General features: G+C 47.9%; 1 protein-coding gene, 2 non-coding genes and 1 pseudogene across 3 annotated transcripts; all 4 read left to right on the forward strand.

Annotated features, from left to right (window-relative positions):
* The first annotated feature begins 6,482 nt into the window (after positions 1 to 6,482).
* Positions 6,483 to 7,527, forward strand: LOC136532198 (sphinganine C4-monooxygenase 1-like). The gene is made up of 2 exons (XM_066524795.1): positions 6,483 to 6,773; positions 6,976 to 7,527. Exons 1-2 carry the CDS (start codon positions 6,537 to 6,539, stop codon positions 7,525 to 7,527), a joined length of 789 nt encoding a protein of 262 aa, XP_066380892.1. The 5' UTR covers positions 6,483 to 6,536.
* A 3,605-nt stretch (positions 7,528 to 11,132) lies between these two features.
* LOC136532197 (uncharacterized) lies at positions 11,133 to 14,241 on the forward strand (annotated as a pseudogene).
* Positions 14,242 to 16,039: 1,798 nt separating this feature from the next.
* On the forward strand, positions 16,040 to 16,117 carry LOC136532199 (small nucleolar RNA R160). The gene has a single exon (XR_010778189.1). It is a non-coding gene; the product is annotated as a small nucleolar RNA R160 (small nucleolar RNA).
* A 66-nt stretch (positions 16,118 to 16,183) lies between these two features.
* On the forward strand, positions 16,184 to 16,261 carry LOC136532200 (small nucleolar RNA R160). Its single transcript, XR_010778190.1, has one exon. It is a non-coding gene; the product is annotated as a small nucleolar RNA R160 (small nucleolar RNA).
* The last annotated feature ends 1,257 nt before the right edge of the window (positions 16,262 to 17,518 follow it).

Consider the following 17,518-nt stretch of genomic DNA (forward strand, 5'->3'; position numbering starts at 1 on the left):
GCCCTCTGGCTCATCACAGGGAGATCAGGGTGAAGACGATGGGCAGCGCGAGGAAGATAACGTTGATGCTCTTGCTGCTAGTCGTCCTCATCGCCTCACGTAAGTTACATAGGTCCTGTCTGAATCCACTTAGTTTTCAGGAGTTTTTTTTTCACAAGTCAGCTTTTTTACCTGATTCTCGCATAAGGGATTCACCAACGAAGGCTAACAAGCTTATTAGCCTCAGTAAAAAGCTGTAGTGGGCATGAAATGTCTAGGCTTCCAAAACTCCCAACCCAAGACAAGGTCTGCAATTTAACAAGACCCCACTGTGTTCATCCCCTGCAGAAAAGTTGGTTTTACATTATAAGTCATTGTGGCTTTTTAGGTATAAAATCAATTTGGAATGGAATGAGTAGGAAATTCCTCCATGTATGGATCATGGACATGGATATATGATGATACATATAATGATGCAGATGAGTCGGCCAGAATTGGGGTGGGCACTGAAACTGAATTGTTTTCTTACGGCGATGACAACAATCCAGAGATCAAATGCCTTTACAGGTGCATAATACGGCCGGTCCTCTGCAACAAGTGCTGCAAGAAATCGGGCTTCGTCAGCGGCAAGTGCGTGGGGGGTGGCTGCTACTGCTGCACCACTTGACAGATCAACGAACCCCACACCCGCTCGTGCCTCTGCTATATGGATTTTTTTTATTTTTAACACTTTTTAAACTAATTTTAAATCTAACACTGTTTGTTTTTTATTTTCAAAACTAACACTTTTGGCCGCGTCTATTGTCATGGCGCGGCGAAACGCCTGTGCCGCACCATGCATGATGGCGCGGCGGGAGGATGACGTGGCGAAGACCGGGGGCGCTGACCGGTGACGTGACAGGCCCTGCCGCGCCACAGATCAGGGCGCGGCTTCGGTGGCGCGGCAGAGCTAGGTACGCCCGCCCGCTTCTGCCGACCTGCATGTATGGCGAGCTCAGGACCTGACATGAAAAGCGACTGGTGCCAGTTAAGTCTCAAACAGTGGGTGCACGGTGCGCCAGACCTGTCCAGTGCCAGTAGTAGTACCCACACTTTCTGTCTCTGACTCTAGCTCGTGTGCTCTCTCCTCTCGCTGTCGTTATGGATGGATGATGTGACGTTAGATAATGGAAACAGCACGGATGTCACCTCCAGCTAATCTAATCCCCTAGCAAAAGCATCACATGATGACAGGAGTAGCTAGCATCGCACTAGCTCAGCACTACATCTACACTAGTACGTCTACCACTAGTATCCTAACCTATTTTTTATTTGGTAATACACCAATTTATCTCAGCATCGCACTAGTTCAACACTACATCTATATCTACACTAGTATGTCTACACTAATACGTCTACCACTAGCATCGCACTAGCTCAGCACTACATCTACACTCACACTAGCTCGAGCTCGACAACGGCAAGACGTTCCAGCACAACGCGTGCTGGGAGGACATCTGTCACGCCATCCTAGAGGCGCAGCACATGATATATATCGTCGGCTGGTCGGTGTACGATAAGGTGCGGCTTGTGCGCGAACCATCGCCGTCGCGGCCATTGCCCGAGGGTGGCGATCTTACGCTTGGCGAGCTGCTCAAGTTCAAGTCGCAGGAGGGTGTCAGAGTGTGCCTGCTTGTGTGGGATGATAAGACTTCGCATGACAAGTTCTTCATCAAGACGGTGAGGTTCCATAATCTTGTTTTCTTTTACCTCCCAGTTTATGTGATGTCGAGTTGTCAGCAGTCCACTTAATAATGGCAAGGAATCCGTGGATGCTGGTCCATGTATATATGAGTTTAGTGTGGCATAGTGGACTTGAGTCAACCTATACATTGGGCCAAGTTCAAAACGTTAATCACAAAGAATTGCCAGTTTCAAGTTGGTAACAGAATGTGAAAACACTCTGTTCAATCCATGGACCCCGTTCTCAATTTGCCTTAAACCATGACCATGCATCTTAGACAAATGCAAATTTAATATGTGCTTTCTGAATCTATTGAAACATGCCGTTCCTTCCTTTTGCAAATATGTTCCTTTTGCAAATATTTCCCTGTGGTAGTATCTGTAAGAAACCTTCTTGTGCTTTTGCAGGGTGGACTTATGGCAACTCATGATGAAGAAACTCGGAAGTTTTTCAAACATTCCTCAGTCATCTGTGTTTTGTCTCCTCGATATGCTAGCAATAAGCTGAGCATTTTCAAACAGCAGGCAAGTTTTGGGCAGGAATTTATGGTTCACTTTCTTTGTATGGGTTACATCTATGGCTCATTTGGATAGGGATAGGGATAAGGAATGGGATACATAAAATTATATCCTAATTATCCATTCTTTACGTCTCATTTAATCCTAGCCGTTCATCCATTTCTCTTTCCCTATCCCACCCCCTATATCCCTGTATCCAAACTCCACCAACGGATATCATTGTGAAACTTACGTTGGAGATACATTTTCCCTTAGTGAACTCATATATTGCAAAAAATAGTACTGACTAATATGAATGTTCAGATTAGTGGCTGATCCAGATCAGCCGATGGGGGTCGGGGGTTCTGCATTGTCTGCTTGGGGGTAGTGGGGTTCAGCCCCCATGCTGGATCCGCCACTGGATGACCACCGAATTCTTGCCACTCATTGCAATCCTTTTTAGCTATCCAAAGTTGCACTTCTTTTTGTTGCCACTACTTAGCTGTTTTGCGATCAAGGTGGGTCAGCACTGGATGACCACCAAATTCGCCACCAGACCACCCTTTGTTCCCAGTGGCGGATCTATGATTTTTTTCATGGGGTATGCCGCACTAAAATTTCCATATATGATTCGGTAAAATCCATTTAGTAATTTAGTAATTCGGTGAACACTCGTTAAATTTTCCCCGCAACTCGGAATTTAAGTACAAAATAACAAAATAAGTCTTAAATTCGACAAAGAAGTTCCAATAGAAAAAGTTCAAATACCATGCTAATAGTTGGAAATATGTATAAAAAACATAGACACCAAATAAATTTACAACAATTGAACTAATTTTGAGGATAAATTGGTGTATTACCAAATAAAAAATAGGTTAGGTTACTAGTGGTAGACGTAATAGTGTAGATGTAGTGCTGAGCTAGTGCGATGCTAGCTACTCCTGTCATCATGTGATGCTTTTGCTAGGGGATTAGATTAGCTAGGCAGACTAGAGGTGACATCCGTGTTGTTTCCATTATTTAACGTCACATCATCCATCCATCCATTCATAACGACAGCGAGAGGAGAGAGCATGCGAGCTAGAGTCAGAGACAGAAAGTGTGGGTACTACTACTGGCACTGGACAGGTCTGACGCACTGTGCACCCACTGTTTGGGACTTAACTGGCACCGGTCGCTTTTCATGTCAGGCGCGGCAACCGGCAGAAGCGGGCGGGCGTACCTGGCTCTGCCACGCCACCGAAGCCACGCCCTGATCTGTGGCGCGGCAGGCCCTGCCATGTCACCGGTCAGCGCCCCCGGTCTTCGTCACGTCATCCTCCCTCCGCGCCACCATGCATGGCGCGGCACAGGCGTTTCGCCGCGCCATGGCAATAGACGCGGCCAAAAGTGTTAGTTTTGAAAATAAAAAACAAACAATGTTAGATTTAAAATTAGTTTACAAAAAGTGTTAAAAATAAAAAAAAAATCGCTATATGCATGCATGTACTCCAAGCAAAATAATAATCCATGTCTGCATGAATAGATGGATGTGTGATTCTCCTTTTTAATTTTCCCTCTGTGTGGTTCCCTCAAAAAAATTTCTCTCGGTAACACACACTCCTCGAGGAGTCAAATTATTTTAAATTTGATCAGATATATACAAAAATGCTAATATTACTATACGTAGTAAGTATGATGAGATTTATTGCATCATATATACATTTACAATAAACTTATTTACATATACATATATTGAACTTATTTACAGATACATATACTATATATCTAGCTATATTACTTAAAAGGTTTGATTTCTTGAGAAACGAGACATGCATGACAGAGAGAGTATATTACTATGGTGCAAAATCCAGTACCTCTCTCCAAAAGAATGTTATTCTAAATTTGGGCTAAATTAAATGTTGTTAAATTTTACTAGGTTTATATAAAATATTATCAACAATGGTATCTCCAAATAGATTTATTATAAAAATATATTTTATAATTAATCTAATGATACTCATAAAGCATCGTAAATATTGATATATTTTTATATATTTGATTAAAGTTAAGATTTAGTGACTCCTAAAAATGAGAATGAAATTCTTTTTGAACAGAGTATCAGAGTAAGTACTTAATTATCTGAAAATAAAATCTTACACACACCTCGATCACAAACTGTTTTTTTATCAACTATTGGAAGCTATTGGAAGCTCGCACACAAACTGTTGGAAGCTCGCACACAAACTGTTTTTTTATAATAAAGAAGTACTAGTAATCATTAGCATCAACAACTCGATCCCAACCAATCCTCGCTTGCCATGTGCCCTCCTCCAAGTGCCTCCCATAAAGACCTATATATGTTTGGAGTAGTATACTCCGATCCATTGCTAGCCATAAGAGCATCTCTCCGGCAGTTTTGTAAACCAACTCTGTTTTAGCAAATCGAGAAAAAAGTGTCCTTCGGTAGTTTAGTAAAAGAGCTTCTTAAAAATGAAAAGTTGTTAAAAATAAAAAGTTTTGTAAAACAACTCTTTGTTAACTATATGCAGCTCTAGTGGGAAGGGGGAGGCCTTGAGCCCCCACAACCCTCTGGCCTCATTCCACGTCCGTTGGAAGGACAATAATCGCCATGTCACCTAGTCAGCGCATGAGTGAGCAAGCATAACACTAAAACCCACGGACGCTGCAACCGCAACCGCCCCCGGTGCCTCAAAACCTACACCGCAACCCCCGCCCATGCCTCCTATCTAAGAGTTGCTTAGAGACACCACCGATGGCGCCTCCATATGCATGTACTCCAAGCAAAATAATAATCATTGTTTGCATGAATAGATGGAATGTGATTATACTTTTAATTTTTACTCTGTGTAATGATCCTTTTGTCGTCATTAGTAATAACACACATATCTAGAGGAGTCAAATTATTAAAAATTAAATCAAATATATAAAAAGATACTAATATTATGATGCGTAGTAAGTACGATGAGATTGATTGCATCATATACTTGTACAACAAACTTATTTTGAGATACATATTTTGATATAATTTTCTACATATATAATTAAATTTCACAACATTTGACTTTTTGAGAAACGAGACGTGCAGTTATTTTGGGACAAGCGGAGTATATTACTATGGCGCGTCCACTATCTCTGTCAAAAAAATATCATTCTACATTTGAGCTAAATTAAATGTTTTTAAATTGGACCATACTTATATTGGACAACTGTAGTGATGCATATGTCTTCATTTATGCATAATTGACTTCATCTTGTCAAAATGGGTTGGCCGGCCGAAAATTCTCACCCGTCGCGCTGTGAAAATGGCGATGACTTTGATAATAACTCCACAGTCGTAGCTAGCAGAAGCTAAGCTCCAGTCCAGGTCACCGGTCACGTATGCCAAGACCGAACGTATACTACATGCCCCACAAGATTCTGGACCAGCTTCGTTCGTTCGTCGTATATGCACGCTAGGTGCAACGGCCAATAGGCAATGCTACGGTACTCTCTCTACTTGCTAGGTTGAGTCATTGTTGTTTAAGATTTTTTAACTAACTAATTAATTAATTAATCTAAGAAAAGAAAATGGAATATTTCAAAATCGGGGGCACTAGCGTTCGTCCGGCGCACGCAGCGTGTCCGGATACATCTCCCAGTCCCCAGCCAACCGAACCGTGTGCTGGCGTCGTGGCTCACCAACGGGACCATCTTAGCATCCCGCGTAAAATAAAAAACTAAAGGGGATCAAAGCGCTACGTACCCATGTAGCGGAAGGGGACAGCGTGCGCTTGCGTCCGCGCCGTAATCCCCCGGCGTGTCCCGTCCGCCCGCCCTAGTGCACCCCCTTCGCCGGCCCTCGCTGCGCCTCTCCGCAGTCTGAGAAGGATGCAAGGCAGTAGAAGATGAGGAGGAGACACAAGACGAGGCATCAAAAATGTGAGGAGGAAGATGCGATACCCAATCTACTTTTGAAGACAAGAGGCGGGAGTACAGGTAGGGGGTGCGCGGCTCGGACGGGGTGACACCGGCGAGCAGCGCAAGCAGGGGGGGGGGGGGGGGCACATAGCAGCAGCACGAGCGACGCGGACGAGCGGACGACGATGAGCCACGAGATTAGGTAGCTGGATGCAGCGAGCAGACCGAGTAAACGGACCCAGTCCGTCAGTCGTTGCTGCGCGAATAATTGTCGTCAGTCCTCCCTGGTATACGTATAAAAGTCAAGAGAGCAAGAGTATTATATATAGAGACGTTCCAGTAGTAAGATCGACACACATCAGTACCTGCATAGCACATGCATGTAGTATACGTACATCGATCGATCGAACAGCTAGCAAATAAACTAGAGAACACAAATGGAGCTACTACTCTCTGACGAAGGTTTGGCCGTCCTGGTGCCCATCGTGGTGTACTGGGCGTATTGTGGCCTGCATGCAACGCTTGGCCAGTCCATGTATATGGACAAATACAGGCTGCACCCAAGCACTCATGAAGATAGCAAGAACCATGTTTCGAAGCGACAAGTCATCAGCAACGTCCTCAAGCAGCAGCTCGTGCAGGTTGCCATGGTGACCATGGTGATGATGTTCAAGGTACGTGCCTAGTATATATGCATGCTTAAGATCATTATTATTGCATTGCGTGCCGCATGCATGGCTACATATATGTCTCTTTTTGGTATGGTTCCTTGCTACATATAATGCGTTGCAACGGGACGCACAATTTATTATGCGGTGCTTGCATGTGACAATGATTATGATACTAGCTATTTTGTTGAATTTAATTGGGACACAGGTCAAAGAAGAGAGCCCCATCAGTAAAAAGACCTCCTATCTGAAGTTAGCCAGCCAAATCGCAGTGGCCATGGTCTGGTTCGACTTGTGGCAGTACGCATGGCACCGAGCCCTGCACGCCAACAGGTTCCTCTACCGGAACCTCCACTCATGGCACCATCGTCTCGTGGTTCCCTACTCCTTCGGAGCCTTGTACGGACACCCCCTCGAGAGCTTCATCACTGACACCATCGGTGGCACGGCCGCCTTTCTGGTGTCCGGCATGTCGCCGAGGGCTTCTATCTTCTTCTTCTCGCTCTGCACCATCAAGGTCATCGACAACCACTGCGGCCTGTCGCTGCTACCCAGCTGGGATCGCCTGAGCATCTGGAACAACGCGGCGTATCACGACGTGCACCACCAGCTGCGTGGTGGCAAGTACAACTACTCTCAGCTCTTCTTCGTGGTGTGGGACAGGATTTTTGGGACGTACATGCCCTTCCTCATTGAAGACAGAGAAGGAATGCTCCAGGTCCGGGCACCTGGCCTTGACTACAGGAGAAGCAACAAGTAGCTATTCTCGTACATGTGTATCTCAAGATTTAGAGTGTATATGACCCAATGAAATGTATGTATACGGAGTATATGATCATATTAGATCACCCGAAGTAGTATTACGTTGTATGTGTAAGTATGCATAGAGTATGTGGTCATATTTTTTTATATACTACTGTGATGATATTATAAATAATATACTAAAATATATGGGTTTGTTTGAAATTTTTGTCACCTAGTAAGATTTAGAATATTTTAAAATGAGTAATATATTTAAACTAATAAATAAGTATGTATCCATACGCAAGGTGGTTTATTGACGACAGGTCTGAAAGCCTTTGCCAGGATCCACGCGAGCTGCTTGGGTGGCACCAAACACATTAGCTATCCCTCCCTCCCTGTCCCCCCCACACCAACACCACAAATTTCTTTTTCACGGAGCATAAAACCTATCTGCAACAAGGGCCTAATCTATATCTATATGTCTTATAATCCTAGATCTTACTAGTAATCTATCTCGATATGCAAGCTGTCCACCTCAATAGTCCACTATCACATATAATTAAAGTCCATTAGCACATGTATTTATGAAGCCCCATTTGGGAGAGCTCTGCTCCTTAGTAAGAGGGAGCAGAGTGGAGAGCGATGAGAATTGATTCTCTGCCGATCCCCTCTAGAGTATAATATGGAGCAGGGTGAAGCGGGTTTTTTTAGCTCCTAGTGTAAAGTGAGAAGTGATTCTCTTTTGATCCCCACCTGAATCAGTTGGCATTTCGACTGTTTGGCTGGTTGGGAGCGATTCTCTTCGGAGAAGCTAAAGCTGTAGCTCTCCCAAATGGCCCCTAATATTCATGCCAGCGAGACACATCATCCACTGCAAGCATTTAATTGTGCACATCAGCATGCCACACCATCTACTAAGTTTAATTTATAATAATTCATTCTTTTATATAGTCTAATTTTGTTCTAAACGACAACAATTCCTGTTGCAACGCACGAAGCATGCTTCTGGTATAAATAAAACCCCATCCCTTCCCATCTCTCTCGGCGGTTCATTTGAACCGTCTTATTCTCTCTCCTCCCTTTTCTCTCTTCCACATCGAGCAAGGGAGCATGACGGTGGTGCTCCATGGGAGCTCGCCGAGCGTAAGATAATAAAAAAAGCTCTTACAATAAAAGTTGTTTTTATATAAAAGTTGTTTTTATATAAATCCCATGAGTTGCCTGGGCCGAGAGCCGTCGAAATTGCATATCCAAATCTTGGGCCGTCAAAAATGGCTCGTTAACTTACTTGGGCCGTTCGTGCACACACCGCTCGGACTCCTGCTCCATGTCGAACACGTTATATAGTTAATTTATGTGAGCTTAAATTATGTGTTATCATTAGTTATCTTAATACAGATGGAGTATATTACCGTGGTGCAAAGATCCAGTATCTCTGTCCAAAAAAAATATCATTCTAGATTTGGGCTAAATTAAATGTTTTTAAATTTGTCTAGACTTATATAAAGTATTATCTATGATTGTATCTTTAAATAAATTTATTATATAGATATATTTCATGATTAATCTTATGGTATTTATTAATCATCATAAATACTTTATATATATTTGATTAAACTTAAGATTTAGTGAATCCTAAAAAAGAATGAAACTATTTTTTGGACAGAGTGAGTACTTGATTAGCTACAGAAAACAAAATCTTACAAACACCTCACTATTGGAAGCCCAGCGCACACAAAATCTATTTTTTTATAATCCTACAGCCGAGCTCGGGCGTGCCACCCACCTTTGCTGGTGCTCGTGGTGCCGTCACACGCCTCAGGTCGGTCCCCAGCCGAGCCAAGGGCACCCATGAGCGCGGCCCGTGTGGTGGTGCTCGCGCCCGAGGCCGGAATCAACCGGCCCCGACCTTCCCTCTATAAGTTGCAAATGTATATTTCAAGTGTTTCAGATGTTTCAGAGGTGGATGTTGTAAAAGTAGATTGGGATGTTTATGTTGCAAGTGTTTCAAAGGCATGTCGCAAGTGTTTCATAGGCATGTTGCAAGCGTTTGTTCAAAATGTTTTATCTGTTTCCCATGTATGTTGCAAGCATTTTTATCTGGATGTTGCACATGTTTCACACATATGTTCTAAGAGTATGTTCAAAATGTTTCAGTCTTGTGTTGCAATAAGTGTGTTTTTCATGTTGCATTTTGCAATTGTTTTATTTGGATGTTGCATATGTTTCACACACATGTTGTAATTGTATGTTCCAAATGTTTCCTCTGCTTTAGTCGTATGTTGCATCTAAGTGTTTCATGTTTTAGAGGTACAGAGTCATGGGGGACATAGCCTGGGTCGGGGGATGGGGCGCGGTGAGCCATGGGCCGGGGATCGGGCCATGCAGCACACCTAGGATCCTTCGGATGGGACGCGCTTGTCCTCATGCCGGCTATTGGTTCCCGCCCGTCCAGAGAGGGAGGGTCACGAGGAAGGAGCGGTGTGTGTGTTTCGTAGTTGCGGAGGAGGGGGCCAAGGGGGAAGGAGCGGCAGGCACAACCTTTTTCGTGGGCGCGCGTGACGAAGGTGGCGCAGGCATCTGGACACGCGCTTTGTTCGGACGTTCGGGCGCTAGTATCTCCCATCTAAAGTCATCATATACTCGGTGATACCAAATTTTGATCCCTGCTCACGCGTCCGCATCCGGTACGAATCATACTCGAAGTGGAGCTCACACGCTTGAGGCCTACCCGTTTACGATACAAAAACCGGATCCATGTGTCCGCGTCCGATACGAAGTCCTCGAAACTCTAGTGCCTACCTTGCCAAACCCCGTGATAAACTCTAAATACAAACCCTTGATAGACATTATTTTTCGGGTATATATACTATTTTTTTATAAAACCCGTAAGTTACAACAACAGAAACATGCCCCAAAAGCTTATAATATCCCTAAACACCAAACCATGATACCCGTTTATGATACAAAAACCAGATCCATCTGTCCGCTTCCGATACGAAGTCTTCGAAATGCATGCGTCTTTGTCTGATTACTAAGATTTAATTCAAAAAATTGCACGGGCATATATCTAGTACAGGTACAAAAACTCTAGTTCCTACCTTGGCAAACCCCGTGATTAACTCTAAATACAAACCCTTGATAGACATTATTTTTTCGGGTATATATACTTTTTTTTTATAAAACCCGTAAGTTACAAGAACAGAAACATGCCCCAAAAGCTTATACACCCCTAAACACCAAACCATGATAATTATAACAAACATAAATGTAAACTCTTATACAAAAGGCCAAAATACAAAACTGCAATAAAAGTTGTTTTTATATAAATCATTTTTAGGGAATTTTATGTAAATCATCTGAATTGTCTGGGCCCACAGCCGCCGAAATTGCATCCGAATCTTGGGCCGTCAAAAACGGGTCGTTAACTTGCTTGGGCCGTTCGTGCTCGGACTCCTGCTCCGTGTCGAACACACCACCGCCGCGCGGTCGCCTCCTTCCAAAACAAATTCGGCCAGGCGCCGTCGCCGACGGACGGGAAAGGCTGCGCGATCTCTGGAGTCTTCAATCGCGCGCTACGCTTTCCTTTGATTTGTCGTCAGACGTACGTAGGCGTTAGTAATGGCGGCGCAGCAACGCTCGGTGGTCCTCCCGTGCGCGCGCTCGATGGCCGCGCCACGTCCGTGCGCGGTGCGCCTGCCCGCCACGGCCTCCGTGCGGGACCTCAAGCAGCGCTGCGTTCTCTTCCCGCCCACGCAAGCCGCCTCGGCCTTCCACCTCTTCCTCCTCGGCGGCAAGCTCCTCCTGGACGCCAAGCTCGCCAACCTCTCACTCGCCCGGTGCGAGTTCGTCTCCCTCATCCCCTTCACCACCAAGCCCGCCGCGCCGCCGACGGCGAGCGCCGGCCCCTCTGTGTTCCCCACGGCCAAAAGAGTAAGGTTTCTTCGTCTTTGATTGTGGCACGGGGAGGACTGTGTACGCCAAGATCGCCGGGGTGCCCGTCCACGACCCGGCCTCGCCGTCCTTCTACTGCCACGGCGTGGAGCCGCTGGACCCTGCTCGGATGGTGGGGCACCTCAAGCAGGGCTCAGGAAGCACGGCCAGATCATGCACGTCCAAGAGATCCCCGGCAGCAAGGAGTCCTTTTGTCCGCTCCCGTCTCACCTCTCGCCCCACCAGGGAGGCGTTCAGGGCCATCGGAGTGACGAGGCTGTACAGCCACCAGGCCCAGGCCGTCGCCTCCGCCGCCTCCGCGTCCGGCAAGAGCAAGCACGTGGTGGTGTCCACCTCCATGGCCAGCGGCAAGTCGCTGTGCTACAACGTGCCCGTGCTGGAGTCCATCTCGCGTCCCGCCGTGGCGTCGTGCGCGCTCTATATCTTCCCGACCAAGGCTGGCGTAGGACTAGCTCAGGACGCTGCGGGGGATGGTGAAGGGCGCCAACGACCTCGGCGACGTCGTCAGCATCTACGACGGCGACACCCCGATGAAGCACCGCGCGAGGATCAGGGACGGCGCGAGGCTGCTCATCACCAACCCGGACATGCTGCACGTCTCGATCCTGCCGTGCCACGCGCAGTTCCGGCGGATCTTGTCCAACCTCGAGTACGTCGTCATCGACGAGGCTCACTCCTACAGGGGCGCCTTCGGCTGTGTTTAGTTGGGTGAAATTTGGGAATTTGGCTACTGTAGCACTTTCGTTTTATTTAGCAATTAGTATTCAATCATGGACTAATTAGGCTCAAACGTTCGTCTTGCGATTTCCAATCAAACTGTGCAAATTGAGTTTTTTTCGTCTACATTTAATGCTCCATGCACGTATCGCAAGATTCGATGTGATGGCTATTGTAGCACTTTTTAGGAAAACTTTTTGGAACTAAATAAGGCCTGCTGCCACACCGTGCTCATCCTCCGACGACTGAAGCGCGCGTGCGCGGACGTCTACGGGAGCCACCCGACCTTCATATCCTGCACGGCGACACTGGCAACCCCCGGGAGCATGTCACGGAGCTCGCCGGCCTGGACGCTGACAACGTCAAGCTCGTGCAGAACGACGGCAGCCCTTGCGGGCCCAAGTACTTCCTCCTGTGGAACCCGTCGGTGTCAAGGCAAGGGAGGTGCCCGAGCGCAGCGTAGGAGGTCAACCACCTCTTCGCCGAGATGGTCCAGCTCGGGCTCCGATGCATCGCCTTCTGCAAGACAGGAAGCTCTGCGAGGCCGTGCTAGCGCGTGCGCGCGGGATCCTCGAGGAGACCTCGGCGGAGCTCGTGGACACCATCTGCGTGTACCGTGGTGGGTACGTCGCCGAGGACCGGAGGAGGATAGGGCCTGCCTCTTCGGCGGGACGCTCCGCGGCGTGGCGGCGACGAACGCTCTCGAGCTCAGGATCGACGTTGGCGGCATTGACGCGACGTTGCACCTCGGGTTCCCCGGGAGCATGGCGAGCCTGTGGCAACAGGACGGGCGTTCCGGGCGGAGGTCGAAGCCGTCCATCGCCATCTATGTCGGCCTCTACGGCGCGCTGGACCAGTACTTCATGAGCTTCGCGCACAAGCTGTTCGGCAAGCCGGTGGAGCACTGCCACGTCGACTCTCGCAACCGCAAGGTCCTGGGGCAGCACCTCGCCTCCACCGCTTTCGAGAAGCCTCTATGCCCGGAGCACGACGCTAGGCACTTTGGTCCCGGCATGGACGGTGCTATGGTGACCCTGAGAGATCAGGGCCACCTGACGAACACGAACACGAACAGTTCCGATCAGTCAGACATGTGGAAATATGTCGGGCCTGACAAGAACCCTGCTCGCGCGGTGAGCATACGAGCAATCGAGCACGACAGGTACAAGGTGGTGGACAAGCAGGGCTATCGGGTGCTGGAGGAGATCGAGGAGAGCAAGGCTTTCTTCCAGGTGCACGAAGGCGCCGTGTACATGCACCAGGGCGTCAGCTACTTGGTCGAGCAGCTGGATCTGTCAATGAGGACGGCGTACTGCTGAGCAGCAGCTGATCTCAAGTACTACACTAGAGTTCATGACATCACCGAGATCAACATCCTCCAAGGCGACGGCCATGGCGATGGAACTGCCGGTGATGAAACTGCATCATCATCATCCTCGCCCAGGGGCAACTGCTCAATCAAGTGATTGCAGGGTGACGACGGAATGGGTGAGGTTCGACAGGATATGGAAATCGAACGACCAGATGTCCGACAGCATCGAGCTGGTCCTGCCTCCCTACTCCTTCCACACGCAAGCGGTCTGGGTGAGCGTTCCCGTGGCGGTGAGGGCGGCCGTGGAGCAGAGAGGGCTGGGGTTCGACGGCGGCGTGCACGCGGCGTCGCACGCTGCTCAGCGTCCTGCCGCTGCGCATGATGTGCGCCGCCTCCGACCTCGGGACGCGGTGCGCCGCGGCGGCAGCGCGCGGGAGCTGGAGCGGGAGCGGAGCTCCGGGTGATGGTGGTGACAGGGCGCCCGGGGTCCTGCTGCTGTACGACAAGCACCCCGGCGGCATCGGCCTGGCGGCGCAGGTGGAGCGCCTCTTTGGCGAGCTGCTGGTTGCGGCCCTGCAGCTGGTCTCGGCGTGCGGCTGCGCCGGCGCGGATGGCTGCCCGAGCTGCGTGCAGTCGTTCGCGTGCGGCGGGCACAATAGGAACCTGGATAAGCTGGCGGCGGTCCTGATTCTGAGGTAAGTGATTGAGAACGAAAGCGGCGGCGGCGGCGGTTCTCGGCGGAGGTGATGATGTGCAAGATCGAGAGCTGTGAGATGCCATGTATGCATGGCCAAGCCATGGATAGCGTTCTTAATTTTCTTCACGAGAGGTTTGGAAGGCGTTTCAGTTGATGATTTGTGACCTGTGAGTGGTGTAATAAAGAATGTTACCAGTAGTGTGTCGGTCTATACGATCTTAAAGAAATAATAATCAGCCCGATCGGCTGGGGCTGGCCAGCCAGCCCCTCACATGAATATTATTTACATGAACTCACCAGCAGTACTTCTCTCTCACATAACGAACTAGCAACGCTACAAACCAGCTAACCAAACAGGCTGAATAATAATGTTATACTCCATCTATCCGTCCTCAATAAATAATAATAATAATAATGCAATTCTTACATAGGATAGGATCACGTCAAGCCACTTTCAGTTGATGATTTGTGAGACCTGCGTCGGATACGTATCCAGGCCGTAATACGAAAATGCTGTTACATACAGTATTGATCTAAATACAGGTATTAGACACGTCTGGGCCGATTTTGATACGGTCCATGAAAAAAAAGCAGCCCAACTTCGCACAGCCACACCACCGCCCAGGTGCGCCCGACGCCCGGCGGCCGGACCGGAGCATCCCTGGCCTGGGCGGTTCACTGTAGAATCGACCGGCGGCTGGGCAGCGACCCGGCCCCCTACAGCAGAAGCCTTGCGTCCCTGCTCCGAGCAGCTCACCGTCGAAGGTAATAAGTCAGTTCCTCGATCCTCGTCTCCTCCTGTCTTTCCTATGCTCAGTCTCTCACTCTAACCACGTTCCGGTGCCTGACTGCCCGTGTGTTCAATAGCTTTCCTTGTACGCCTTGTTCGGCTTACCCTATATTTAGCTTGTTTGATTTCTTTTTTTAGTTGGAATAGTGTTTTTCTCTCACAATAATTCAGCCGGAACAATGTTTTTCAGCCAGTTTCAGCCAAATTTAAGACCAGCGAACGGGGCCTACTAATTTTATTATTTACATTATTATTGTGGACCTGTGGATGTGACCTTATTAAGTTGTGAACTCAAATTATGTGTTATGCCATATGTCACCTGGCTATGGCCTCAGTATACTGTGGCTGTGGTTTTCATGTTAAATCATGTGTAGTTATTATTATTAAAAATTATCCTCCGTGTCACCGTTTTTTTTATTGGAGAACATCGTATCTTCGTATCTGATACCGTGTCCGTATTTGGGCAAGATAGCAAGGCCCAGCCCAATAATATCCTTGGTTCTTCCTCCTTTGCCCTAGCGCTACGGCGGAGGCAAACCCTAGCTGCTCGACAGTCTGGGAGCGTAGTACCAAGCTGGCAAGCTCCCCAGTTCACAGGGTTTACATCCTGATCTACGCAATCATTTTTGAGCGATTTTGTTACTTGTTGTATCCAATGGATGTTGCTTGGGTGATTTTGTTTTGCTTCGCTTTGGACCACTGGATCGGCATTGCTTTCCTGCTAGTACTTTTCGGAAATCAAGAAGTGTAGTCTTTGCTGATTTCCTTAGACTTTAGTACACTACACGCCTTTTGTTGAATCAGTGACTTCTGTTTTGGTTAAGTCGCACCATTAGCCCCCTGCTCTGTTGAGGTTGGATGCAGGGAAAAATGCGAGGAGGGTATCTATGGGTGCAAGATTAAAGGACCAGGCAGGGGCTTTATACCTATGTGGAAACCAGCGATTTTCCTCAGGGTCATATCTTCCGCCCACATGATCATCTTGCTGCTATTTTCTTTGATGTTATGTTTGCTGCTTTCAATTAATCTGTTTAGTCACGTTCTGAATTCTGTCTGGAAGCGAAATGAGGAGACTGAAACATCTGAATGTTATCATGTGGAGACACAAGTATGGTCTTCAAAGTTCTCTTATTGCTTCATGTTCAAACTTTTCTTCTCTCACATTCTTTCATGTGAATTAAATCAACATGTAGTGATTGCAAAGCAAATGAGGAAGCTATACCATTAGAACCTGTGCTGTTGATAATTCTTCGGATGGTCTTCAAAGTTCTCTAATTGCTTTCTCTATGTACCCTGTACCTGTCGTATCCGATTGATGTTTGTCTAGTATAGTAGTATTCTATTTTCTTTGACTATGCCATCTGAATAGTGGTACTAGTTATGCTTGATCTGAGCTGTAGTGTTAGTCACTGAGAAGCGACATGAAGAGCTCTTGTAATCTTAAGATATACTGTCGGTGCAGAAAGTGACCAACAAGTAAATATTTATAGTTTTGTCGTACGTTGTGATCGGAGGTGGCCTAGCACTCAATGACACATGGTTTATACTGGTTCAGGCAACGTGCCCTACGTCCAGTTTGAGTCGGTCGGTGACTTTATTCCTGAGCCAGGTGCTCGAAGTTTGCAGTGGGGTTACAAACGAGAAGAGAAAGATGGGGGGTACTAAGAGGTCCGGTCGGACTCCTGGTCGGAAGGGCCGAAGCTGATGGGAGCCCCGCTATGAGCTAAGTGTTCGAGCGTGTGCTCGTGGTTTGAACCTGGTGGTTCTGCTGTTGTGTACTAGTGAACTTGATCGATCTAATGAATCTGAATGAACTTAGTCTTTTGGAGAGAGCGCATCCCCTTTTATAGATGAAGGGGATGGCCTTACAAGTGAGGGGGAGAGAGTACGTATGCTACTAAGCCTTGTTGCCCATGCCGGTGGGTACAGGAGATGGTAGGCACCCACAATACTGTTGAATGTCAGATGCACGTGGGAGGTTGTGTTGTCGTCTTCGGGTATGGCAGACATCGACGCCTGCCACACTATTGATACCTAGAGGCATGCAAGGGGTTTTACCATGTTGCCATGGTATGGTAAATGCCAGCTGCCCACAACACTGTCGATGCCCAGAGGCATGTGGGGGAGCCTTACCGTATGGGAGTTAATGGCGCCCATAATACTGTAGGGGAAAATGTAGTCGCCTACAATACTGTTTGAGTTCTGTTGTGCTAGGATGGTCGCAGGGTACTGCCTGGCAGGTGCGCAGGGTACGGTCCCTTGTATTACGGTTTGACTTGTGCGTCCTATCTTACTTTTTCCGTCCGTTTCCTGGTCCTTACCGAGCGGGTGTCCTCGGTCGGTTGGTCTCAGTCGGCTCTGATCGCGCCAGTCAGAGAACAGCGGTGAGCAGGGGTTCGGCGCATCCCCGGTCGGAGACACGGGTTGGAGTTGGAGGCGGTGCTTTGGCCAGGCCTTTTGGTCGGAGAGGCCATCCGGAGGTGGGCTGGAGATCGAAACGAGCGCTTCGGTCAGAGAGGTGGGCCGGAGTCGGAAAC

This window comes from Miscanthus floridulus, unplaced genomic scaffold (assembly GCF_019320115.1).
Source record: "Miscanthus floridulus cultivar M001 unplaced genomic scaffold, ASM1932011v1 fs_548_3_4, whole genome shotgun sequence".
NCBI lineage: Eukaryota > Viridiplantae > Streptophyta > Magnoliopsida > Poales > Poaceae > Miscanthus > Miscanthus floridulus.

Bases quoted from the DNA above. Each gene is read 5' to 3' on its own strand.
- LOC136532198 (XM_066524795.1), top strand. From the start codon at position 6,537: ATGGAGCTACTACTCTCTGACGAAGGTTTGGCCGTCCTGGTGCCCATC. The intron at 6,774-6,975 runs GTACGTGCCTAG...ATTGGGACACAG, and splicing joins CCATGGTGATGATGTTCAAG to GTCAAAGAAGAGAGCCCCAT.